The 26,243-nt window shown below is 46.8% G+C and overlaps 9 protein-coding genes across 9 annotated transcripts; 4 read left to right on the top strand and 5 right to left on the bottom strand.

Moving 5' to 3' along the window:
* Positions 1 to 2,585: 2,585 nt before the first annotated feature.
* C8Q69DRAFT_96630 (hypothetical protein) lies at positions 2,586 to 4,018 on the bottom strand. The gene is made up of 2 exons (XM_028634226.1): positions 3,340 to 4,018; positions 2,586 to 3,268 (listed from the first exon to the last, which is right to left on the bottom strand). The coding sequence occupies exons 1-2, from the start codon at positions 3,906 to 3,908 to the stop codon at positions 2,791 to 2,793; spliced, it is 1,047 nt and encodes a 348-aa protein (XP_028482035.1). The 5' UTR covers positions 3,909 to 4,018; the 3' UTR covers positions 2,586 to 2,790.
* A 1,414-nt stretch (positions 4,019 to 5,432) lies between these two features.
* C8Q69DRAFT_478999 (Alpha/beta hydrolase fold-1) lies at positions 5,433 to 6,928 on the bottom strand. The gene has a single exon (XM_028631415.1). It carries the CDS (start codon positions 6,546 to 6,548, stop codon positions 5,766 to 5,768), a length of 783 nt encoding a protein of 260 aa, XP_028482036.1. The 5' UTR covers positions 6,549 to 6,928; the 3' UTR covers positions 5,433 to 5,765.
* A 90-nt stretch (positions 6,929 to 7,018) lies between these two features.
* Positions 7,019 to 7,876, top strand: C8Q69DRAFT_479000 (hypothetical protein). The gene is made up of 3 exons (XM_028631416.1): positions 7,019 to 7,145; positions 7,207 to 7,441; positions 7,509 to 7,876. The coding sequence occupies exons 2-3, from the start codon at positions 7,257 to 7,259 to the stop codon at positions 7,624 to 7,626; spliced, it is 303 nt and encodes a 100-aa protein (XP_028482037.1). The 5' UTR covers positions 7,019 to 7,145; positions 7,207 to 7,256; the 3' UTR covers positions 7,627 to 7,876.
* A 231-nt stretch (positions 7,877 to 8,107) lies between these two features.
* On the top strand, positions 8,108 to 9,514 carry C8Q69DRAFT_447586 (hypothetical protein; the record flags this gene model as incomplete). Its single annotated transcript, XM_028629220.1, has 2 exons — positions 8,108 to 9,333; positions 9,388 to 9,514. 2 exons carry the CDS (start codon positions 8,108 to 8,110, stop codon positions 9,512 to 9,514), a joined length of 1,353 nt encoding a protein of 450 aa, XP_028482038.1.
* A 1,647-nt stretch (positions 9,515 to 11,161) lies between these two features.
* C8Q69DRAFT_479007 (acyltransferase 3) lies at positions 11,162 to 12,760 on the bottom strand. Its single transcript, XM_028631417.1, has one exon. The coding sequence runs from the start codon at positions 12,634 to 12,636 to the stop codon at positions 11,254 to 11,256; it is 1,383 nt and encodes a 460-aa protein (XP_028482039.1). The 5' UTR covers positions 12,637 to 12,760; the 3' UTR covers positions 11,162 to 11,253.
* Positions 12,761 to 13,276: 516 nt separating this feature from the next.
* On the bottom strand, positions 13,277 to 15,555 carry C8Q69DRAFT_530594 (Metallo-dependent phosphatase-like protein). Its single transcript, XM_028633733.1, has 2 exons — positions 15,225 to 15,555; positions 13,277 to 15,169 (listed from the first exon to the last, which is right to left on the bottom strand). Exons 1-2 carry the CDS (start codon positions 15,416 to 15,418, stop codon positions 13,534 to 13,536), a joined length of 1,830 nt encoding a protein of 609 aa, XP_028482040.1. The 5' UTR covers positions 15,419 to 15,555; the 3' UTR covers positions 13,277 to 13,533.
* A 277-nt stretch (positions 15,556 to 15,832) lies between these two features.
* On the top strand, positions 15,833 to 20,214 carry C8Q69DRAFT_479009 (hypothetical protein). The gene has a single exon (XM_028631418.1). The coding sequence runs from the start codon at positions 16,113 to 16,115 to the stop codon at positions 19,941 to 19,943; it is 3,831 nt and encodes a 1,276-aa protein (XP_028482041.1). The 5' UTR covers positions 15,833 to 16,112; the 3' UTR covers positions 19,944 to 20,214.
* Positions 20,215 to 20,570: 356 nt separating this feature from the next.
* On the top strand, positions 20,571 to 23,351 carry C8Q69DRAFT_407729 (hypothetical protein; the record flags this gene model as incomplete). The annotated part of the gene is made up of 3 exons (XM_028628165.1): positions 20,571 to 20,933; positions 20,997 to 22,102; positions 22,181 to 23,351. The coding sequence occupies 3 exons, from the start codon at positions 20,571 to 20,573 to the stop codon at positions 23,349 to 23,351; spliced, it is 2,640 nt and encodes an 879-aa protein (XP_028482042.1).
* Positions 23,352 to 24,771: 1,420 nt separating this feature from the next.
* C8Q69DRAFT_530597 (hypothetical protein) lies at positions 24,772 to 25,902 on the bottom strand (the record flags this gene model as incomplete). Its single annotated transcript, XM_028633734.1, has 2 exons — positions 24,772 to 24,976; positions 25,061 to 25,902. 2 exons carry the CDS (start codon positions 25,900 to 25,902, stop codon positions 24,772 to 24,774), a joined length of 1,047 nt encoding a protein of 348 aa, XP_028482043.1.
* Positions 25,903 to 26,243: the final 341 nt, after the last annotated feature.

Raw genomic sequence — 26,243 nt, forward strand, 5'->3', positions numbered from 1 at the left:
GGGTCGGATCAGATAACGGGAACGGATCAGATAACTAACTCATCTGGCTGGGGCTGTCCGATTCTTTCCATCGCTGTTCATATTGATACGTCCCTGATACCAAGCGTTGGGTAACTTTTCTTTCTGGTCTGCGTGGGATTTCAATTTTCGATTTCTCCACCAGCCACGCGCCGAGCGCGGCATCCTCATTTTAAGCATCGTGAAGCTCCGTCGAGGTGGGCGAACTTGTCGTCATGAGGGGCCCCAAAAAGACTCAGGCTTTCCTTTTTGCCCTTAGACGGCCCCAGTATATACGAGGAATGTGTACCATAAACCGCTGCCTGCTTTCTTTTTCTTTTTATTTTTTTTATTTTTTTCCTTTCGTCCCATCGGTAGAAATTCCTGCATTGAGCTCAAAGTGTGGCTAGCCCATTCGAATCTCCTGCCAGGATCACGATCAGAACGTGAATATCATCTACCACCATCCCAGAGGACCTTGACTTACCGATTTCAGAGGAGGACCGAGGCATTGTGCCACACTCGCAGGGTAGAGGACCCAAGGGACATAATAGGATCGATCGGGGTCCATCAACCCGCATGACGAAGAACTTCCTAATTAAATTTACCACTTAAGCACGGAACAAGCCGATCCTACTCCATCTGGATCTGGTTCCGTGCACCATCGTCGACTAAAATGCGCTTGGTGTCGGACAAGAATGACTCGAGTGGGTAACTCAACACGTGGCTCAGGATCAGATAAGATCAAACTTCAATAGAGAAGAAAAAAAGGAAAAAGAAAAGGAAATTAAACTAGAAAAAAATGAAAACTCTAATTCACCGAGGATCGGAGGTGTGCCTGCGTCTGCGTGCATCCCTCGCCCACACACACTCGTTCTCCTTCTCCCTTTCTACTCGGACTAACAGGGGGAAAGAGAAAAAAAAAAAGAAAAAGAAAAAAAGAAGTGAGTGACCACATGAGTTTGTCTCATATTGCTAAATGACACCTCCGAAACTTAAAAGGGATTGCACAGTGTACTACTAATAATACACCTACGTACTTTAAATCCACGTCCGCTACCGAAAAAGAAAACAGTCAATGCACGCTGAATGCACATATAGCTCCGCAAGCTTATTGTTTAGATATGGAGAAAGCAACAATTATTCTCGAAGTTCGGGACTATGGCGACTGAGCTCATGAGTCTCGGCTGCAATACTACACCGGCATATTATGCTAAAGCTGATTTTACTTAACAAATAGACGGACTAAGTAAATGTTTGACGTGGTAAATTGAATCTACATTCCCACCGAGACCCCAACAAGAGCAAGTATATAGTTATTCGATATTCTAATATCTCCAACTACGTACCGTAAAGCCACAATGCGTTATCATTTCTCAGTTATTTCCCTATATCCTACCCATGCGCGTAGTAAGCCGTGTAAATATCTCCATTTGACTCCTTGTTCTACGTATACAATTTCCTTTTCACGTGCACAAGAACTAAACTATAGGAGCCTCTACAAGGGAAAGTCATCACGATAACATATCTTCTATTCACCTGACCGTATCAATGAAGTCAACATATAACTAACATCCCCGGTGGACCGTACTGAATGAAGACCTTTTGTTCCCTCGGAGTGAACCCATGTAAAAAAAAAAGGGTTTATTGTCACGATATGCTCAGCAGTCTTGGAGCTGATACTCCACATTTCCAATCGCGCTCTGGCGTCTTCTAAAATGGCCTGGTACAGACTTCCCTTCGCACCACCGCATCAACGTGGAACAGGCAATGTTTATATCTGATCTTGTCGGCTAATGATCCCTTTTCAGACTGGGAACATGTCTGTAAAGATAGCCATTATAAACAGCCAGGACGGTCAGTGACACTCCATCATCCATGGGACAGTCCAGCCAAGTCTTAATCAGTGCACCAGAAGGCCCAGGGTAGTGGGAGAGACACTTCTTAGAGCGGCAGTGACGAATCTTATCACACAGACATAGAAGTTGCAAATACGCTTGAATCGAGCCATTATGAATCAGCTTATTATTACTATCTAACGCATTCGTGAGACCGTTATTCTAGTCTACTATTCTTCGACGGGTGTCCCTAAATACTTGCCGTAACAAGTACATATGCGACCCTTAACATGCACAGGGACTTACAAGGAACGAGATTAGTGATTGTGTGATGACAATATTTCCATTTGATGGGATTGCAGTTCGAATACCGAATACACAAGAATCTGGATCTGAATATTGTTCATGGGCAAGATTTAATAGCGTCTTCATAAAGTATACGCTCCAGAACGCTGGGATTCTAGTTTTACCATTTCCTTAACCTTGCAACAATTATACTTGATGATCACCGTCCAATATTGCCATTTATCGAGTTGCAAATGTATAAGTGACATCAACAATCTGCTATCAGCATAACCGAGTCTTGCTCAACTGTCCTTGACTTCACGTGAAAGAATGTTTCGGTAATAGGCGGCTATCTCCTCCGCGGCTACCGAGGTCCCTGTTCTATGTCACATACAATCGGTCAACCGCAACGACCAATAATACGTCGTTGTCAACTAACTACTATGTTCTTTCTTGCTGTTGGTTCTGTAACAGTAAGTGAAAGTTAATGTAGAGGAACTTGGTCCTTGTTTGTCTAAATCTGCAAGGATATTAGTTATTGAGGAATACATTATCTAAATTCCTAGCTATATATACTTCTCGGAAAGCCAGACTGGTTATCCAGGATTCCAGAGACTATTTATTCATGAACCATGTCCGTGATCATCAAAAGAGCCAGCAATACCATCATTCAAAGAAGAGGGATCGAAACAGGCTTCTCATAGTCGATATTGTCTCGAGCCGATTCAATACGGTCATGGCAGGTGCTAAATAGTCGATCCCAGACACGAGTCTGTTTGCCATAGTTATGACTCTTCCGCCAACCCTTGCGATGGTGGAGGTCATGGTCTTCGACGATAATCTCCGCGTCAAAATACTGCAATAACCATGTGAATGTCGATGCCGCAGGGGCGTATACGCGAATGCCGCTGTGTCCTAGGACCTCGGTAAAGGCAATATATTGATGACATACCCACCATTCATAAAAGCCCATTGGCAAGCCCATGAGTTTCAGCGTGAAATATGTCATGAGAGGAACGCCAACCATATCGAAGAACTCTTGCTCGTGGTCTGCGTAGGCTGCCAATAGCGAATTCGGGTGTTTGGTCAAATGGTGAGTGCGGTGGTACTTCCAGAGGCCGCCAACATCATGCATGAGACGGTGATACCTATTTAGAGTCAGTACTCAGCTTCGCCATTAGGCCATTGATGGCTATTGTATTACAATATTTCAACTTACCAATAAAACCAAAAGTCAAGGACAACCCCATACAGACCGATCTCTAAGAAGAGCCACTTCCAATTCATATCAATAGGTAACTCGCCAGGCTTGTAGGTCAAATAGACCGCAGCAATAAGCCTGGAGCCAGTAGTCTTGTAAAGAGACTTTGCGACTTTCGCCACACCAACATCTGGAATGCCATCGCGTTCATGTTTATCACCGTCCAAGAATCCATATGCATGCCCAAGTCGACGAAGGATGCGTGCTTCGTGAACAACGATGATATTAAATGCCATAAAATAGAGATTAAAAGCAGCGATGGGGCTAAAGATGTGGCCCGTGTAAGAAGTGCATAGTTGGTGAAGGACAAGAGGAATCGCAGCGTGAAAAAGTATCCAAAGATGGACCGACCATTCGTTGAAATATGGAATCTTCTCTCCTTTAGAGTGAACTGGTACTTCCGTTTTCGGATCAACTGGATATATATCGAGGAAATCCAAAATTTTGTGATGATAATTCCATTGTTCTCGTGGCCAGGTTGTCCACGTAGATTTCATCGAGTCTTTGGGATTTTGTGTGGTAGTCATGGTGCCTGTTTGGCTTGTCAGACTGAACCTAGGGGTGAGTAGGGCGTTGAAATAGATACCAGATATTTATAGTATATCCTGAAAATCTGTTGGGGAGATGGGATTCCAATGATTAGTACAGTATCTACCTTTGACATGTGATTCTCCTCGGATATCCATCGATTCCCCGCGGCGGGGCTGCTTAAGCATGTTCCTTAGCATAGATTTCATCACACGGGCAGTTCAGGGCTGCCTATAAGTTTCTGCCTATTATGGAGGCAAGCAAAGTCTTTTGGCGCTCCGTGACGCTGATATGACTGTCATACACTTGCCACTGAATGAGAGCGGTCAAATCGTCAAGCTCCGGCCTGGGTTTGATTTCGAATATCCTCATATTGCCTTCGGAGCGTACTGTGGCACACCACCCAGTAGGGAAATTGAAAACGGAAATTGTTAAATAGACAATGGCTACAAGAATGGCCAAGAGCTGGATGCCATGCGACTCCGGATCGAATGTGAGGGAGGAGTACTGCATAACTCACAACGCTTGTGTTGTCATAATCAGGCCAAAGGAGCGGTTAATGTATGTAACAGGTGTTATTGAACAGCACCACTTACCTAATTAACCTCTTGGGGAATCGATGATTTACCAATGAGCATAAGGAACGTATCCTCGTCACAGGAACGTGTCTCTATGCCGAAGACAAGATAGCAGTTTCGTGAGCTGTCCACTCCTTTCCCCATTGAATATCCAGCCTGATCCAGCCTTGTGGAGATTTCAAACAGCAAGGTTCATGTGAACGCTCCGCGCTCTCGCGTTAAGCACTCGATGTGTTATTCGCTCCTGGTCTTGACGAATGGCTTCCTAGCCAGTCTCTCATGGCGAAACTTCTCGTTGGCAAGTGTATGTAAATGCTGTCACCAGTAGCCTCGGTAGCACGATATCACTCGCGTTCTTTCTGATGAACTTCGTCAGCGGCGTGTAATCCTTAGTGAGAAATATCCTATCCCCTCCAAACTCTATGAGGGTGCAGCCATGTCTCTCACGTATGTCATGTCAGTCAGCTACTGGCGTGTTGAAAGATTAACTCCGGCCAAGTGTTATTATGGAGGCGATATTTCCCCAGGAGAACTATTGCCAAGGATACAACGTAACCTGGATATGGATGTGTGTATTGTGGACATTGAAAGACAGGATATGCTCTTGTTCAATATACGGTAACTCGTACCGTGGTTCACCAAGTAGCTCGAATAGCTCGAAACCAATCAGCATTCAGGAATCATGCCACCTATCCAATGGGGACGTGTTATTGAGCCTGGGAACTTGGTTGCGGCCCGCTGCGAGAACTGTAAGGGGTATAACAGATCTATACGCTTGGACACGAATTAAGCAGACAGCACCTGGACAGAGGCATTTGGAGGAACAATAATGTGTCTTGATGGGAGTAACAGCGGTGGAAAAATATAGGCAATGAAAATATTCAATCCGGGATCGCGAAGGTACCTTAAGTATTCGATAGCGAGTATTAGTACTCCTGTAGGGTAAAGATGTGTCGCGTTCGAAGATTATCGCGGCTGCTGCATAGTTCCTCGGGACCTTATATCCAGTTCTCCCCCAGCGGATGGGACGATAATCTTCCTCAAGACGTTGTATTCCTTCACAATGACCTCGTGGGTAGAGCAAACGAATGTGACGTCTATTTCATTTCTGTTCGCTCTCTTTTCGAAGTAGATCCGGATGCCTATTCGACGTGTGTTTCTTGCCCATTCTCCATTGAATCGAATATAAAGGCAAAATATGTCTAAATACGATTTCGAAATAAAATTTGACGAAAGGTTCCATTTACAGCTGGTTGTCCCGAAGCAAAAATATCTAAGCTATACCTGCACTTTGGCCGTTACCTTGTTAATCACATCCACAACTCCATCAGTGGCCGTCAAGTTCGGACAATGTCCAGTCTGCAGCTCATACGTATCGACGGGACGTCCCTCTTTCTCGAGGATCCGCACCATCGACTTCTGATAGTCGAGCGGCACAGTCATATCAATAGTCGTGTAGATGTAACTGACCGGTATTTCGCCCCATGCGCAGCGTGAGATAGGCTGGTACATACACTTTCCGTTCCAGCGCAGAAATGTGTTGATATAGGCGTCTGCTTCATCGTCGGGAACACCTTCGCCGACCATTGTCACCTTGGGGGCGCGAACCACCACCGAATCATCCTCAGCAAAGTCAAAAGCGAGAGGCACCAAGTCCATATGGCCGAAACGCCAGACATGGTCAATCATGCTTCCGCCCTCCAGGCTCACGGTTGCACACATGTAGATGAGGTGAGCAACTCCGCCGATCTTTCCCGCCTTAGAACGCGCCTGGAGACTCAACTCCGCCAGCGCATTGGTACCAACCTGTCCGCCATAGGAGTGCAGGATCACGATGAGGGTGTGTCCTCCATCCGCCAGCTTGCTCACGAAGTCTTTGGCGACTTCCGTGTCTGTGTACAAGTCCGCTTTAGGAGGACGCTCGTTGCTGACAGAGGGTAGCGTTGGGATATGCACCTCGTACCCAGCATTTCGAAGGGCCACGGTGAGCTTTGCATAGGTAGCAGGAACATGCCAAGCACCGGGAATAACGACAATAGTGAGCTTCTTACTGTCAGCCATTGCTCTGGATGAACTGTGTGAGTTGAAGAGCTCTAGTATGTTGGCTAGAAGCGTGTGCGACTTGTACGCAGACTGTAGTGCATAATGGAGATGAACTACTTAAGAAAACGAAAGCCTGTACTCAAATTTGCATGTAACTTGCTCTTGTCGCTGTAACTTATTAAGTAAGCACCCCATGCCTTCAAGCGACCTGTTTGGGGGCGGAAGGAAGTCGTCTGTACAGGAAAGGAGAGCTAAGTACAGGAGTCTACTCAATATTAGGGACTGATTGACGGGGGCGGGAGGCTATGTACTCCGTAAGTAGATACTAATAAATCTACTCAGCCAGATCCTTTCCCCAGAGAGCCAAATCTCGATAATCAAGTAGTAGTTATTTTAAGATCTGACAGAATAGCATGTTCAGCAGAAAGAGTGGAGTAAATGTAGAAAAAAATAGTAATAACTAAGTCAGCTTCAAACAAAACTAGCCCCCTTGGCCCCCAACTCTACAGGACAAGTACCATCAGCACGATGGGGGCCACGAACTATTACTCTGAGACTGCTGAGCTATTGAGTACATTCAACGTCTCAAATATAGATGCAGTAAAAGGTATAAAGGTAGAGCGAATTCCATGCCATGAGAGAGACCATCAACTCACAAACAATCATCTGAACAAAGACAACATTCTATCAAGATCTTATCTCTACTCTACTTCCACATCCTACAAAATGAAGTTCACCACTACCATCCTCGCCGCACTTTTCTCTCTAATTGCCGTCTCTGCGGCAAGCCCTACTGGCTTCACCCCTGTCGACAATGTCCTTGAAACTCGCAAGGGCTGCAGTGGTGACCGTACCGAGGACGACGTCTGCGGTGGCAAGAAGCTTCAGATTCAGAACTCGTTCCACAACTGGTGAGAGCTCAAATCGCCCGTGCGGATTTTTATCAAGAATTAATACTAATACTATGGGGAATTACAGCAAGAACTCTGGCGGCAAGTGCTGTGCAACAAACTCGGATGGCAGTGGTGGTATCGACGTCAAGAACGGAATCGGTCGCGAGGACTGCGGATACTGCTTCAGCGGCAAGTGCAGTTAAATTAGAGGATTAGAAGGATAGTTTTGGTGCTATGGGGATAAAAAGGAACATAAGGGGAGAAAGAAAAATAAATGTATTTGTAGTTCGCAATTAGAATGTCTTTTTCATTTCTATTTTTGAGAAGCTTAAGCTGTCCGCACACATTTATCCCGCCCGCAAACAATCAAGTAGGTACCTAACTAACACGTACTTGAGCGGAGTAGTACTGTAAACTACAACAGAGAGGAGCTACCTCCAGCAAGACATTTCCTGGAGGAGATAATAAACTGAAAGGGGCCTTGTAATTGGGGGCGAATGTATGGCATGGCTTGTACCTTGCCGTCGATCAAATTTAGGTTCGGCTGCTTGTGCCCAGTTGATAAGTAAGTATCACCAGGCACGAACAGCAGATCTCAGCCCCCACCATAAATGTCTTCTTAACACTCGAGCATCCTCACGAGGACACATCTACAACTTCAACTTCTTTCCGCAAACCCTCCAAATGGAAGCGCGAGATCTCTTGAGGCTTCCGGAAATTCTCCAAAATGTCTTCGAACAGCTTGACTCGGATGGCCCGTCCTTATTTGCTGTCGTCCAAGTCAACAAAACGTGGTTCCTTAACGGCATAGCCGTTCTGTGGCAGAAGGCAAATACCGATGCCCTCGCTCAGGTCTCTGAGGAGCGTCGCCAAATATATGCCTCATGCATCCATAAGTTAATCTTCAATGGTCCTGGAGATGAAGCATACTACATGTCGTTTCAGGACCTTGTTTTTACCAACCTACGTGAAGTCTCAATCGATTCATATCGTCCCAAAAATGGGCATCGGCCGAATCTATTGCCATTGCTTCCCCCGACCTTAGAGGAATTTTCGTTTTACGGAGGCGACCTTGGCTTCGAAGTTTTGGATCACTTACGGACAAATTGTCGACGACTACGATCTATTTTAATCGATTCCCCTGGCTCCGATATTACGCCTACGGCCTTTCTGAATTTCCTTCGCAGCTGCCCAATATTGGAGAGTTTGACCTTCGTCGTCAGAATGGAACATCTACTTCCTCCAGAAACCATATTACACCTCTTTTCACGGAAAAATCTGAGGAGCTTGGAGATCTCAGCTATGATCAAAGAAGATCTTCTGGATCAGATATCAGCTACTATTGACACTCCGCTCCCTATGATCGAGCGACTTATTCTGCCTATCACAGCATCTGCTATTCCCACGATGATAACACTCCTCGAGCCACGACATTCTCTCCGAGAGCTATCTTTGTCTATCGACGGGACGACGCGAGATATATTTACCCACATCTCGCGACTAACAAGCTTGGAAAAACTTGAGCTCAAATTTCGCCAGGAGGCGGAACTATCCTCTAGAGATCTCGCTTCATTGAAGCAATTAACCCTCTTACAAAAGCTCAGCATTGTGACCGATTCTTGGTATGGTCTCAATACCTCATCCATTCACGCAATGGACTGGACAGACACAGACTTTGACGCAGCGATTTCACATATGCCTCGCTTAAGGCATCTCGAGCTGCAAGTCCAATGCCCACTATTTGTTGCCGCTGTGGCATCGCTGAGCCATCATTGTCGCTCCTTGGAGACATGCGAGATGCCTCAAATTTTCAATTTCAACATGTGGCCGGATCGTGATGAGATATGGTTCCCAAATCTGCAAGAGCTTTGGATTGGTGGTTTTGACAACGATGGTGATGATCAGAATACGTCCGTTTCCTAGCCTTTTCTTTTATTGGAGGAGTTATTAACATCAATTTGTAGCCAAAACGATCCGCGGGAATTCGCGGCCAAACTCAAAGCTAAATGCCCTCGACTTCAAGACCTTAATGTCTACAGTGAAGACCCATACACGGAAGCAGTGGCAGCGGCATTTAACGCGTTAGACTAGGGTTACATGTCCAGATTGTGTACTTTGTATACTGAATACAGGTGTCCTCTGATCCTGATAAATTAGATCTTTCACTTCCCAGCTTCTCTGATGACTTGTTGGAACCTAGTCCACACGTGATAAACCTTCAAAGTATGCCAAATCTTTGATTAATGGAGACACAACAGACTCGAAGACGGACTCCTCAAATTTATCGTCCTCGAATGCCACACCTCTTGAGTTAGACCAGTAAAGACACTCCTTGACGACATCTCCATAATTCGAGCCACTCTCTCAGTAGACCGCCGGGAGGACTCTGGCGGTGATTTTCAATTGTGTGAGATCATCCGTTGCATCCCTGTCTTCAGGCCTATATAATGCCGACATCGTCTGGCCCAACGAAAGTTCAATGAGAGCCATGGCTAGTGGGAATAAATCCACAAATGGCGGCACAGTGCCACTGGGCGCCCTGTCGGGCTGTATAAAAGTAGATATTTTGACAAATCACCTTTTGTAGGATGGATACTTGTTCATTCGTATTTCTTGTAACCCAAACGAGATTTCTCTTTTGTAGATTCGGAGTAGTTAGTGAGAACTCGATGAAGAATCGTTAAACAGCCAATCGAAGTCCGCTGCGTGGTTCTCACAGATGAGGGTAAAGAAGGTTGCGACATGGAGAGCGAAATTTCAAGATTCTCCCAAACTGCTTCCGTGCGGAACAGGGCGTGATATTGCATCAGATACACAGATCCAAGCATGGACTCAGCAAGCATTAGAAGATGGTCACCCTATTAAATACGTGACGTTCAGTTCTCTGACTAACCCCTCCATAAAACTGACTTACTAGGACGAGGAAGGATATATCACTGAGCTTACAGTATCAACGGCGGAGTTTGATATATTGGCCGTGGAAAGAGGATACAAGTATTTCAACTGCTGAGTAGAAGATGTGTGAAAGTGATCAGACGTCGTTTCCTGTTTGATACTGCTGCTTGATAAGTAAGCGTTTCTTGAAAGGTGGCCCTTTGGCTTAGTGCATAGAGAACCAAATTTCTGGAGCGAAGCTCGCTGAGCTTGTATTATCTAGCAACTAGCTCAACTTGTTTATCTCTGTGCGTGGAGCTAGAAAGGCGTGGGAGAAACCCGACCCGAGGTCTGTCTGTACGCAGGCTCTGACAAAATTCACTGCGGGGTTGATATTCAATGCTCTCTCATTTCCTCTCCAGTCTTACTGTCCTAATACTAAAGATTGGGCTTATAACACTATAATTGCGCCAGGATTGTATAATATCACTTGATAACTCTTTCCCTTCGATTTGCTAGAGAGATCGCAAAGTCTGTCAGCACCCATAAATGCCTATCTAGTCGGGGTGTGTCAGCGTGCATTTCAACTTGACAAAAGCTATGACGACGATTGCCTTAGTCTTCAAGAATTTCTTGAAACCATTCACTGCACTGCTGAACTCAGGTCACCTTGCCCGCTTTGGGACAGAAGTATCCCTGTGGCGTTAGGAAGATAAATTGGGAAGGCTGCGCGTATGGGCTGATAATATCGGAGCGCATCAGACTGGACAATCCTCGTGGGACTTCCGGCTTCGAGGTTCCTCTCACTTAAAAATTGGAACCGTTAGTTTCCTGCAAAGATTAAGTTACTGACGAATTAGGATACTCTTCTTGATAAAGCATGAAGTAATATTAAAGTAATAGAATCAAGCAGATTTGTAGGAGAAGCAAACGGATGACCTATAAACAACCGATCCTTAAGAAGTAACCCACTTTTCAAATCTTCGTGCCAGCATCATGCATTTCCTATCAACAAAACGATTCCATAGTTCTGCCACCAGAACCATAATCATAAGGCAAACAACAACAGATCCTCCAAAAGCCATACAGAATGCCACGGGATGCGTCCTGCTTGCCTCAACAGTGCCTGGATAAGGCGTCTGTGTCACGATGAACCATAACATACTTCTAACTGGCCGTTTGAAAATGAAATAGACCATCACATGAATCACATATAGTGGGAATGAAATTTCCCCCAAGTATTGCACAGGCTGCGAGTTAAGTGGGGACTGTAGAAGGGCGGATTCACGGATTGCATAGATCGCGAGAGTAGCTCCAATGCTTCTCCAACATCTTGAGAACATCTCCGGGTGATCCCAGGAAGGAGATTGAATCGCGAGGAGAAATCGATACTCGGGCGAAACTTTATCGGCGTGGCACATACAAAGGAGGTAGATGCCTAAAACGAAGCTGGCTGCTGGTAGAAATCGACCGATGAGGACCTTGAATTTTGTCCAGACATCAGTCACAGCTCTCCGAGTCTCGGAATGATTGCAGGGCAGTTCAATCTCGCCAGCTGGTCCACAATGATCTGAGACGTGTCCTTCTCCAAGAAGCATTCCTGCAACAAAGGCAAATAGATCCCATTGACCGATATAAAGCCAATATGCTGCCACGGCTATTAGAGCCAGATATCGGGGTCGAGGTCTCCAGAATGCAAAGGTCAAGATCAGCAGATATACCATGCATGAGCCACGAATCTCAACAGGCATAGTCCAGAGCTGGTAATTCAGATTTGCAAAGTCAGGTCGTGGGCGGACAAAGTTGATATCGATTCCGTGGTTGCTGATATCCAGCAGATGTAGCACATGCCAAAGCGCATAATGAATATGCGACAGCGGCGCCGTGAAGGGCTTTAGACCCCAGACCCAGTCGTCGCTCGGGGGCTCCCATTGGTAGATACCGCAGAAGTATAGAAATTGGGAGACAAAGATGATCACGATGCAAGGCAAATAGATGCGAAAAATTCGACGGGTTGCAGCGGAAGCCAGGCGGCGAAAAAAGCCATCATTGTTCGCAAGGACATTGGTAAGAGTGTCTCCACGGGATTGGAGAAGTGGGAGAGAGATTGCGTAGCCGGATATAACCATAAACAAAGCTACCATTGACGCACCAGAGAATAGAAGCCGAATGGGAGGGAGCTGGATGAAACGCCGGTTCTCTTCAGCTGGTTCATCCCAGTAGGAGTTGAACAGAAACCCAAGGACGCTCTGAGGCTCGAAGGACTTTGCATGGAATAAAGCTACTATAGCAGATGCGACGCCTCGAAGGCCGTCAAGCCAGAGAACGCGCTCCTTCATAGCCAGAGCTACAGTCCCTTCGAAGAAAAGATCACCTTCTGAGAGCTGGATTTTACTACTACATACCCGACAGTGCGACGGTGATAAAACAATTCGTGAGGTCAAAGACGCGGGCTGTGGCCTGGCTGGCTGACACTATGAGCTGAATAAAATGCCACAATTTCTTTACACAATGTTTATGGGCCCTGACGCATAAGGAGTTGGCATGGTTAGATCAGGACCGGATCAGCATATGCATAGCGCTACCTTGCTGGGTGCTCACAATACAGGTATTGTATATATTACATTTAGACTATCATTCTACCTTGTAGATCTGCGATGTTTTCGGACGAATAGTAGGTCACTTAACCGCACAGCGGAGACCTAACTATAAACCGTCACTGTAAATGTTGCAGGAGGCAGATTCAGTGGTCGATTCATTGTGTAACTCTCTAACCATAGTGTAACTTAAGCTACTTATCGACTGGAAATATCTTACCCTAGATTTCGATTCAGGCTGTGTTCACATAGCTCGCCCCATCCCAGCTGTGATGAACCCGGCTGCTGTATCCGAGCGCATTGTGGCTGGCTGGACTGTAAGTATTAATGCGAAATTCTACGTCCGGAAGAGCAAACTAGCTTATATCCAAGAAATTATTTTCCTTTTAAAAAAAAAGGGACTACCCCACAAAGTCGCCCCGAAACAGCTATCTTCCCCATGCACTATTGCCTAGAGTGGTTACGCCATGAAAGCTCACAAGGTTTTTTTTTGGTGCCTAGCTGGAGTGAGGTAGTTAGATAGCTTTCTAAGAGCTTGGATGGTTAGCACGACCAAGCAGCTCGTTCAGCAGCTCCGAGATGGTTGTTCCTCATGTTAATTCTCGTATAATGATCGATAAATCTACACTAAGACACGGCCTACGCATTATCATCACAAGCCCAATTCTTCTGGATCCAGTCTACCATCAAATCTGACAAAGGTCTCGAAGCCATGTAAGGGGCACTATCACGCGACACATTGACTGCTAAGCCCACTTCTTCAGCGGCGAAGGACAGTTTTGCCTCGATGAAATCGACATATACCAGGTCCACTTCGTCCGGAACCACATTGTTAGGGCTAACAAGAATGCTCAGACATTTCGGTACTTGATATTCCTTGATAGGCGAATGTATAGTATCATCACCATCCGAACCTCCTGCGTCGACCGTTGTGTAGCCTGGAATAAGTGGGTAGTTTTCAGAGTCAAGAATTTGTTGCCCCTTCTGGGATGAAAAGCCTTGTCTTGCTTCTTCGGAGATGAAGTCCTCGTCATAAATTAATTCTTCGGGCTGACCAGATTTCCAAGTAAGAGCTCCGCTCGGTTTTTTCTTTGATGACTGGTTCAATATAGTTGCAATCTGCTGGGCTTTGCTGTAGGGGACACTAGGCAAAACCCGAAAGCCACTCGTGAATGGCGCCACGATGAAGGCTGTATCTTTGGTAAAAGGTCCCTGAAGAATGTCAAATCTAATAGATCCGGTGTTGGCAAGGGCAAAAACCGTCCGGCGGCCTGACTGATCCTTGATCGAATCATAAACGACTTGTTTGAGCCAAGTATAGATGTTATTTTCCCCAGGGTACGGCACACGAGACATCCAGAGAGACCTTGGTACGCATCCATACACCTTGCCAAGTCCCAAAGTATGTCGAGCGTCCGCAATAAGCTGGCTCGTATTCAGTCCCAGCTCCGTAGGAAAGCTCTTGTCGTCCAAATTGGTATGATGGTGAAATGAGAACAGATTGTTGTCAATATACCTCCGGAAGAAACGTGGAGTATCCAATCTGGCTGGTCCGTGGCGAGTAGCTAGACCATCTATGGACATGAAGCCAATTGTTTCCATGAATCGACCACTTGCCAAGCCTGCTGCCCTAGAATCATAGAGCGCATAGTCTCGCACATGGAGATGGCCACCAAGGTGTTGGATGGGCGTATCACGGATTTCTCTGATCTCGCTGATAATGGACCGAATTTCATATGAATTCACAGGAACATGCCCAGCGACGAGGAAAAGGTCGATATCTGGTTGTCGGATCGCTTCCTGGAACCAATCCTCCTGTATAGTTTCACCCACCTTATGAACAATCGTGTTATTGGCGTTCTTGTCAAAGTCGAAAATGAATCCAAACGCCATAATCCGGATGCCTTGGATCTTTGTGGTGAATTTTCTGAATCTTGCAGCAAATGGGACCACTTCTCCCGTGACAGGATCAATAATATCGAGATTTGAAGCAAGATAGCTCTTGCCAAATGTTGAAGTGGTATTTGTAAATTCTGCTTCAGAAACCTCACGCTTGTAAAGCTCATGGTTTCCAATTGTGATCACATCAATTTGCTGCTGTGCAAATATCTCTGGGATGTAAACACATTTGGGCGTTGACGCATCGCAAAGGCCATTTCCATCCACTCGGTCACCAGTATCGACAACTAACAGGTCTTGGTCCTGAGCTTCGGCCTTCTGGCGCATGTGATATGCAAACGATATGTAATCACCCCAATCAGCGGAATAAGAAGGCCTGTCCTAAAGGTATTAGAAACTTCGGTGATTTAGCACGGAGTGGTACAGCATACTCATGTAAATGCCCCGCAAGCCAGCCATGGGTGTCAGTGGTGTGCAAGATGTTCAGCTGCCCCCATTGCAAGTCTCGTAATGGAGCTGGAATCGCTCTAGGTGCAGAGGGCTGAATTGCATGGCAAAGCGGTTGAAACAAGAGGAAGACGGTTTTCAACGACAGCCTTTTCATGGCACTCTTTTCGTGAAACATGAAGCATAGGACATAAAGGCATAGGTTCCATGTGCCAACCGAGGTCGGCGGTAATTGCGAATTTATTAGATGACATGTTGTTAGCTCAAAATGGCAAATCGTCTTGTTCAAGGCGCAGGAAAGACCTAACTCTAAGTGTAGTACCGATTTAAGAAACCGGGATTACCGCAATGTTCCATCTTGTTTTGAAGCTAGTTTTCGAGCTTCTGGTACAATACGATTACCGGACGCTAGGAGCTGAACCAGCGCATGAACTCACCGGGGTCCTTTTTTCCAATGCATTGGCCAGCGGGATCGAGCGGATGATCCCGATCTGCACGAAGTCGATTACTCTGAGTGGGTACGTTACGGGTCTTCCGATCTATAACCTCATGGAGAATCTCGGGCAGCACGAAGTTCACGCCACAGTAAACAGGATTCCACTAGCTGATCAAGATTGACTATAGATGATCGATGGCTTAGCTGAAGGAGGATCAAGGGACGGCTGCCTTACCATTTGGTCATTTGGTCACGAAATCGTTCATTGAAGGGCACATTTTGAGTTAGCGTATTATGAAGCATTGCGCCTACTTGAAAATGAGTGCGTTAACGAAGTTAATTAAGCTCGTGGATTGTATTCTGTTCATGTCCTCATGTCAGTGAGGAACGTCTGAAAGCCGTGGGAAAAAACTGGCACTTGATCGATATCGATACCATGGCTGTCGTTCTTTCTCAAGAACTATATATCCGAAAAGAAGAGAAAACCGTCAACACCCTTCTTTCTCCCTTGCCCGAGAGTCCCTCCGTGACTGACATCGTCAGTTTTATCCTCAATCTCCCGATCGATTTGCACCATCTTCAAGGCTCCGGTGCCGAAGGCCAGTCTGGGTGTTCCATATACTTTGCTCGAGATCGTCGTGATGCCGGTAAAACCGTCGCGGTCGCTAAGGTGTTTCCGCCCTCTTGTCACTCCGATTACGAGGACGAAGTCTCGAGCCACCAGACGTTGCTATCTCTGCCTGAACCACCCGCCGCAGCTGGTGTGCTTGGATGGAGCAAATGTATAGATGACAGGACGGGGCAATGGGCCGAAGTGATTGTTTACCAGCTGGCCCCGGGACAAGCACTCAATACTATGATCCGTGATATTGGGCGCATTACAACGGTTCGATATATTTTGGAGCTGGCACAAAATGATGAACAGCTCAGGTTTGATGTGCTGGAGGGCTTTTTTGCCAGCGAGCTGCGTCTGCCCTTGACCGAGTACAAGTTGGGGGAAGGGAAGACCGACCATGAAGTCCTTTGCAACATGATAGGGCGTCGATTTGATCAGTTGATGTCCGGCTTAGTATCCTCCGTGAAAGCGGTGGCTTCGACTCTGGCAAAGCTGCACCGCATAAAAGGCGAATGGGGCGACGCTAGCGAATGTGTTGTTGAAAAGCTTCGTGATAAGCTTCGCGGCTGGGTTCAAGAAATCCAGGGACCTTCACGAGACGAGTACATGAAAGCGATCGGATATGAGCGAATAGAGCGACTAGTTGCTCTAGTTAACCGTGCTATCAGTGAGTCAAGACAGGAAGGACACGCATCACTTCTGCATGGTGATGCTTCGTCTGGGAACTTTTTCTGGGAGCCAATCCGTGGCATCACAATGATTGATTATGGTGGATTAGCTCGTTCGATGGATTGCCAAGGGAATCCCATTGGACCAGCAGAGATGGACGTGGCTGGCTTTTATGAGCGGTTGCGAAAATATTCTGGACAGTTCGGGATGAAAGAGAGTGATATCGCTACCGTGCAAGAGGAATTTTGGAAAGCATATCAAGCCCAAGGTGTCCCACTTAGTGAAGGAATAGTCCAGCTTTTTCGAACGCGTACGCAGCTGTCCAGACTCTGGTCTGCTGTTTCCAAGCTGAAGAAAAGTTGCGATGAGCGTCACCTGGCCCAATTGCGTGCAAAGGTCGAATTCGAATGGGACTATTTCCAAAATATCTTTCCCGAAATATCCCCCCCATGGCGTGTGCTCTTCGTTGCCAGCACCAGCGGGCCAGGCAAAGGAGGTCTACCATTATTCAACCAGGAGCTTGTCCGAGCGATGTCTGAGCTACCAAACACATCAGTAACTCTGTTTGTGGTCAAGTCAGAAGATGAGAAAACAGACCTTGCTACAGCTCATGGACAAGCAAAAGTAGTCAGTATCTCTTCTGGTGAATGCAATCCCAGCAGTCTTCTCTATCATGTCGCCAAAGTCCACCAGCCGGATGAATTTTGTCTTCCAGCGACAGATCAGCAAGGTACTACTGCATTTGATCTCATCATTGGTCACTCGCGATATTCCAGCGCCGCAGCGACCTTGATCCGTGAAAGGTGGTACCCTGCAGCGAAACTGGCGCTCATTACCCATACTAGCCCTCTCCGCAAGTCAGACGTCGCCTGGAAATGGTACGGAGAGACTCGAGAATTGGGATATGTTGAAGCCGCTCGACTGGCGATGCTTGACGAGAAGATCCTTCCAAAGGCGGACTTAGCCGTAGGCGTTGGACCTGCTCTTACCGCTGAAGCCCGTGAACGCGAATGGATAGGACAGTGCAGTCGGCGACGCTCAATCCAGACAGGACCTCGCTTTCATGAGCTGGTTCCTGGTGCACACATTTATGAAAGTACCCAGTCCCATCGACAGCTAGATGGGGTGTTCCGTGTTCTCCTTCCTGGTAGAGCAGACGACCCAGCTAAAGGACTAGATGACGCCATCTATGCAGTGCAGAAAGTCGCGACACTTGGAAATAAAATTGTTCTACATGTTCTGGGGGTCCCAATCAATGAAATGAATAGCTGGCAGAATTATGCCGACCAGATCACCGGCACACAGGGTCTGGTGCAATTTCATCCGTTCTCCAACGACCGCCTAACCGTGCTACGCTCCTATCGAATGGCTGATTTAGTGATAATGCCATCCACCCATGAGGGATTTGGTATGATATTCACGGAAGTCGCTGGACTAGGCATACCTATTCTGGTGACCCAGGATAGTGGTGCTGGCCAACTTGCCCTTGACCGAACACGGATCCCCGTAGAGGTGGGCCAGGCCTGTGTGGTGTTGGATGAGAGCGCGTATGGTATTAAACCCTCGCCAGAAAGCGAGCGTGTTGCTATTTGGGCACATCGTATTGACCATGTGCGGCGTCATTTAGACCAGGCTTGCAAAGACGCTCGAGCGCTACAACAAGTCATGCGAGGCTACTCCTGGAAACATGCCGCCCAAGCGCTCCTTAGTGCTGCGATAGAATCTACAACGGACACAGTGCAGAGGTCGAATGGTGTCATTGCTCCCATGGAGCAGTCGTCTGTTCCGTCTCTTTCACCAGATGTCCTTGCCGCCATGCATCGAGCAGCGCGCACGCGAAATCGAACTGGAGCTCCAGACCCTGTGCGGGCAGCAGAAGTCCTCCATAGCTTGCCAGAAGTCCATCCCACAACTACCTCCCTCGAGAAGCACGTTTCTACTGCTCTAGGATGTCCCGTCCGTCTTCGAAGTATGGACACAACACATCCGCAGGGGTTTTCAGGGGCCGTTATCTTGTTTGCTTATACCGAAGACTGCAATACAAAAAATGAATTGCCAGTCATGCCTACTGAGACATCCCAGGGCCGTGTAATTGCTGTGGTAAAGCTCTTCGTTCACGGACTGGACAATGGAATCACAGAGGAACTTTCCAGCTTGGAATGGCTCCTGCTTCAAGCCAAGGGTGAAATCCGGATAGCAGCCCCATTGGCAGTCTGGAAAATGAATTGGGAGAACAAATTAGCCGGAGTTGTCACATACGAAGTTGCTCAAGGCATGTCATTGTATCAGCTTATGATGCAGCTTGGTTCCACGCCACGAGGAGCAATGAGAGATGACATCTTGGCCGTCCTCAAAGCGGGGGTGGAAGAAGTTGCACGGACATTAAAAAGATTACATTCCTTTGGACTCCAGGGAAAGTCAAGTGCTAACTATCTCGAGTGGTATTTCAGTGCTTTGGCACAGCGAGTTGAGACAGCTTCATTGTACGCGGATATCCTCCGTCGTGAAGGACTCGAAGTAGATCAACTAGCGTCAGATATGAAGGAGCTGGCTACTCACTGCCAGGAAGACATGACCCGAAACCCACGCACCGCTGTTGTCCATGGCGATGCTCATCCCGGAAACTTCTTCTACGATCAGGCAACGGGCCAGGTGACAATGATTGACACCACGACTTTGCACACCTCTCTAGATGAAAACGGTAAACCGGCCGGGGCTCTGGAGCGAGATATTAGTCATTTTGTGCATATGATGCGACGAACAGGAGAGCAATACGGAATGTCAGATAAGGAGATGGAACTGTGCACTACAGTCTTTATGGATGCTTGCTTGGAAAACACAGCAGTGAGCATGCAAACCGTTCGGATGCTGATGGTGTGTTCGGCCCTATCATTCTTGAATCGTTCGGCGAGGGAAGAAGCGGCGGATTTAGGCCGACAGGTGAAGATTGTACATGACCTATTGTGTTTTAGAAAGAAGTAGTTATAGTTACGATATGTATCTCGGAGTTAGGTAGCCTTGATTGTCAAATTATCCGCGATGACAAATTTTATGTGACTGCATCTGTAAATCTACTGAAAATCAACTTCCTTCCATGATTTACCTTGGTATTTTGCCTTTTTCCCCATCTTATTTCATCACCGAGAGTTTTCCCTTTACCAAGGCTCGCCCTCCACGGCCCGTTCCAGGGCAGTTCCATGGGAACCACATAGACGGGGACGGAGATCGTACCCAAAGAAGCATCCTCTGCAAGTACGTAAATCGTCTCGTGAACACTTGCCGCTTGGAGTAAGTTATCTGCAGGCTGTCGATCATCACGTATAACTAGTGTAGACATGGCGGCATATCCATGTGGCTGGCTGCGATCTTTGTATTACGGATGAAATACACTAGCGCTTGATACATTTTTAAACTCGCAGCTATCGTCTCCGCTTTCAGCTCAGCCTGCAGAGCTGTTAACTGTTAGTTATTTTGCGCACTTATTTGATAATCTTAGAGGGCTCGTGCAGCAGCTCGATGATGTTTCTTGCTTCCCTTCAATCCCTCATGTTACCTGGATTGTTCTGAGATAGCTCCTGGTGCAATTCGCATGAACACCTGTTGCCGGCCATGAATTCACCGAGCGCTGCTCAGGTATTCCTTCCTTACATCCGCATCAGCTATCCAATTGTCCTGCTGGTTGTTTTCTTCGTCGTGTTTATCGTTCACTCCGCACATATTGCCAAAGATGCTGGCGGGCACAGCGGTTCGGTGCAGTATGGCCCCAATGGGAAACCATTGCCAAAGCGCACTCGGGTCATGATGATGGTATCCAGAGACTTTGCAGCAGAGCTGGCAAAAAATAGATCTAGGACTCTGTTTTTGTGGTTAGCATTATTCCTTTTGACCACATACATTGCAGAGGCGGCAATCTATATGCTACATGTCATGCTCGCCCAGTCGCAGCAATGGTGGTGCGGTCAGGCCGTGGTGGTGAGTCTCCAATTTCTTTGTGAAAGAAGAAAACAAAAACAAAAAAGGATCTAACGATGATAGATATTCGTTGTGGGCTCCTTTTTCGCGCACTCGGTGGTTCTGATTTCTTTACTTGATATGGATCCTTCTCCCAACGTTGCGCAATTTGTCCCCTGGTGTTTGGCCCTGCCCGTGGAGCTGGCTATCCTAGCTACTTCGATCTCGACCTATACCAATGTCCACCATGAGCCCACAGTTGGTGATTCCTTTGGAGGACCTCTGCGTACAAGGTTGACTATATGGGAAACGCTGGAGATCACTGTCGGGGCCGCTCGAGTTCTAATCCTCACGCTACTGGTCGTATGCTACATCGTCAAAATTGTGGTTCCAACACGTCGTGTTCGAAGAGAGATCGAAGGGGTCAATTCAGAGGAAACAGCTGATCTGCTGGATTCCACGCAGGATCCCAGTTCAGAAGATAGTGACAGCCCAACCGACGCTGAACAGACTTTTCCAGAGCCGTGGACAAGGCCACTCAAGACCCCAACTACCAACTGGTGGGAGTATCTCAGTGGCTACTCACTTTTCTTTCCTTATATCTGGCCATCCAAGTCCCGTAGGCTGCAGATTATCGCCATTTTTTGTTTCTTTCTATTGGTCTTACAGCGAGTGGTGAATCTCCTTGTGCCGTACCAGGTCGGGGTAATTACAGATTCGCTATCCATAAGGGAAGGACAGCTGCGTGTTCCGTGGACACACATATGCCTGTATATCTTCTATCGGTGGCTCCAGGGTAGCCAAGGTTTGATCGAGTCGGTCCGTTCGAATCTGTGGATCTCCATCAGCCAGTACGCCTATGCGGAGTTATCGACCGCTTCATTTGAACATGTACATCGCCTAGGTCTAGATTTCCACGTGAACAAGAAGATGGGCGAGGTGCTTTCCGCTCTCACCAAGGGCAATTCCATCAATACTTTCCTTGAGCAAGTGACCTTTCAGGTCCTGCCCATGTTCATTGACCTGGCTATTGCCATTGGCTACTTCCTCGTGTTCTTTGATGCTTATTACGCTCTAACGATCACCATCATGACATTCTTTTATTTATATATGACTATTAAGATTGCTTCCTGGAGAGCAGATATGCGGCGACAGATGGTCAACGCTTCGAGACAGGAAGATGCTGTCAAGTAAGTTTTGGTCTCCCGTCGCCTCCCCAACTCCATGTTCTTGATCTATTGACGTCTTTATGATTCTAACGGATGCAGAAACGATTCCCTCATATCGTACGAAACAGTTAAATACTTCAACGCGGAAGAATATGAGTTCAACCGCTACCGGGGCGCAGTCAACAACTATCTAGAGGCTGAATACCACTCCCTCTTTGCGCAGAATCTGATGAATATATGCCAAAACACAATATTCATGCTCGGTCTTCTGGTTACTTGTTTCATCGCCACATATCAAGTAGCTCGCGGCGAGCGTCCTGTTGGCCAATTCGTCACTCTCCTATCATACATGACGCAGCTTCAAGCCCCATTGAACATCTTCGGAACTTTCTATCGGTATATTCAGTCTGCATTGATCAATGCAGAACGTCTACTCGAACTTTTCCGCGTCCAGCCATCCATAGTTGATAAGCCGTCTGCTGTGCCATTGTCCGTTTGTCAGGGAAACATCAGGTTCCAAAACGTGCATTTTTCATACGATGCGCGGAGACCTGCCCTTAACGGACTGACGTTTAACTGTCCACCGGGTTCGACGACTGCCTTTGTGGGCGAATCTGGAGCTGGCAAATCGACTCTCTTCCGCTTGCTCTACAGGTTCTATAATCCAACTGAAGGAGAGATTTTCGTCGATGAACACAACACTGAAGATGTGACTATTGATTCGGTACGGAGACATATTGGAGTTGTTCCGCAGGATACTGTTCTCTTCAACGAGACTCTCATGTACAACCTCAAATACGCCAACCAACACGCCACAGATGAGGAAGTATATGACGCATGCCGCGCAGCTAGCATACATGATAAAATCATGTCTTTTCCCGACGGTTACGAGACTAAGGTTGGAGATCGTGGCTTGCGATTAAGTGGTGGAGAGAAACAGCGCGTTGCTATTGCCCGAACTATCTTGAAAAACCCCCAAATAATCTTATTAGATGAGGCAACAGCAGCACTGGACACAGAAACAGAACAGCACATTCAGCATGCCTTGTCTGTACTCTCGGAAGGTCGAACGGTGTTGATCATCGCTCACAGACTGAGCACCATCATCGCTAGTGACAACATTATCGTCTTGCATGATGGTCGAGTAGCAGAAAGTGGGACTCATAATGACTTGTTAGCTGCTGGCGGTCGTTATTCGGCCATGTGGCAGAAGCAGGCTCGAGCGCAGAGAGAAGCTGCACTTGCGGACTCTAGTAGTCACAGAGATTAACTCGTCTTGATGAGATATGTTTACTGATATATTGCTATTTCTAAAAAGCTTGTAAATTATATCAGAGTTTCTCAATTCACACCTTTATGTTTTTATGAGCATAACGTGTCTGTTGAGCCTTTTTCAAAGTGAGAATTTTCCTATTTAAGCTGCCACCATTTTCAGAAGGGGGTCCTTTCATATTAATCAGGTGATGATCTCAACTTAATGTTGAGATGTACTGATAGAGTAGTATAAGGCGAGGAATTCAGTAGATAGCCAAACCTTGAATTGATGTCTGGGTCACTCTAGACGCAAATCACACGTGGCCCTTTTACTCGACGTCAGATGTTTGATAAACGATAGCACCTAGTACTGCGGTCCGTCCATTGTAAATTGATTATCCTCTCTAGTCAATCATCGGGGTATATCGCGCGTATGGTTTGTCAAATGGAGTCGACATCAAATAATCTATTCGTGGGTAAGTTGACAGTGTTGTATGCTAGCGATAGTATAGCAAGGAATGAACGATAATCTTCTACATATCTTACAGAGAAAATCTCCCTCGATGAAACTGGAGTAATCAACAAGCCTCCACAGCTTATAGTCCGTCGAAGTCCAAGGAAACAGGTAACAACGGTGATATTACTTGTTATCTCCAATGACTAGTGTACGCTTTCTGTAGAAGGTGTATGAAAGAGTTTACTAGACACTTTGTATGCTAAAGGGAATATATATGGAGGCTAACTACCCCTAGCTTCAGGTTCAAGATGGCTGATCACTAGGAATTTCAAATCATAACCATGCTTCGCAGCAATTTCTATCCGACAAAATACAGAGCTAGCTATGCGCATATCTAGAATGAATACAATCAGTCTATACAACCGGTACTTACGAAGAGCTCGTCTTGGCTTCACCTGTCCATATAGACCTGGCTACTAGACCCTAGCACCACGATGAGGTGCGAGCTTGTTGCTAGGGGGGGGAGGGGAAATGGGAGACCACAGTTTTGCTCCGCAGCATCGTGCAGGCTAGTAGTCAAGGGAAGACCACAGTTTTGCTCTGCAGCGTCGTGCAGGCTAGCAGTCAAGGGAAGGGGAAGACCACAGTTTTGCTCTGCAGCGTCGTGCAGGCTAGCAGTCAAGGGAAGGGGAGACCACAGTTTTGCTCTACAGCGTCGTGCAGGCTAGTAGTCAAGGGAAGGGGAAGACCACAGTTTTGCTCTGCAGCGTCGTGCAGGCTAGCAGTCAAGGGAAGGGGAGACCACAGTTTTGCTCTACAGCGTCGTGCAGGCTAGTAGTCAAGGGAAGGGGAAGACCACAGTTTTGCTCTGCAGCGTCGTGCAGGCTAGCAGTCAAGGGAAGGGGAAGACCACAATTTTGCTCCGCAGCGTTGTGCAGGCTAGTAGTCAAAGTCAAGAGTGATTTTCCAGGTGGACAGCTCATTCTCCAATTTGCAGACATAGTGCCACGATGAAATTTGCAAACTTCTTCATGTGCTGGGACTCGTCTGTCTTAAATGGGCCGAATTCAGTTATTCTCATAAAGGTGTCTCGTTCCTTATTGCGGAGGTATTCGATATAATTCAGATCATACTCCGCTTTGACCACGAAGATTTCGTGTCGATCCTGCGCTATGAGGTAACGCCTTGATGTCAAAATTAGCTGAGATGAACAAAGAACAGCACGGGAAGCCGTCATATTCCAAATTATATTGGGTATTGAGACTTACTTCTTGGCTGGGATTCCTGGGTCTTGTTCGTGATTATGCAATATCCATAAGAGCATTTCTGCAGCCTCCTGCATGCGAACCCTGTTATCTCTTCGGACATGAGCTTTTGTCTCAACAATTGCTATCACTGTTCGGCCATTATCCTGTAAGAGCCGCAGGTAGCCGTCGGTTCTTGCCTCCATAGTTGTATGTTTAAACTGGTGTTTGAAAAGAAACCGTGCAATTGACCACTCGCATTTAACGTTGGGGATATTGATTGTGAGCGCAGTAAGTAACTTCATCAACGCCTGGTTGACGATCTGTTCATCACTTGCTGGCTTCCAATCTATCCATGTCTGGTCACAAGCTGCAGTCATATTACTGAGGGCGCTTGCAGACGCAGAGCCGTCGCTTGAAGAAGGTGTCGCTCGGACAGGGGTGAATCGAACATTCTGGCTCATAGAATCGTCTTGCGTTTCCTGGGCCGGGAGATTAGTCTGAACCTGCAGCTGGTAATATCTCACCATCTGGAAAACTCCCAATTTATCCCCACCGTTTGTGTACGAGGGTACGCCTTTATTTCCTTGTTTTATATGCTCGATATATGACTTGAAAGGAGCTATCCGGTCAAGGATAGCGTTTGCATCTCTTTCATAGGCCTTGGGAATGTAAAGGCAGGCACAGCTCTTGGTGGTCCAAAGAACCCTGAAGGTTAAAAACTGCTCTTCGGTTACAGAAGATCCAGAATTCAGGGTTTTAATTTCAGTGATTGACTTAGCTTTGGATCCTGCAGGGAAACGTTTTTCCCACTCCTCCTTGTTCTTTGGGAGACGAGTAGCACCTCCTTGGTTGTTGGAGGCCATGGTTCCGCTGCTTTAGTAAGCTTCCAACAGACAATTCGAATCTATTCTCAGTGTTATTTGCTCGAAAATAAGCGATGATGAAATCGTTATAAGCTATTCGGATTGTGTTTCGGATGCTTTGCAGTTTGAAGAGTCCATTTTGATCAGTCCTGTAGACTAGGAATATCTTCCTTCCTGATGCACCTTCCTGATGCACCCAAATACTTGAGGAAGGCACAGAACAGATGCCTCATCAGGGAACCCCTCTCGGTCATTTTCAGTTTACGTCCCAGAACGCCTTTCGATCTTAGCTAGAGTAATCTACCTAGTTTGCTCTCTCATTTATAATAGAAGCGTGGAAT

Source organism: Paecilomyces variotii (genome assembly GCF_004022145.1).
Source record: "Paecilomyces variotii strain CBS 101075 chromosome Unknown C8Q69scaffold_13, whole genome shotgun sequence".
In the NCBI taxonomy this organism is placed as follows: domain Eukaryota; kingdom Fungi; phylum Ascomycota; class Eurotiomycetes; order Eurotiales; family Thermoascaceae; genus Paecilomyces; species Paecilomyces variotii.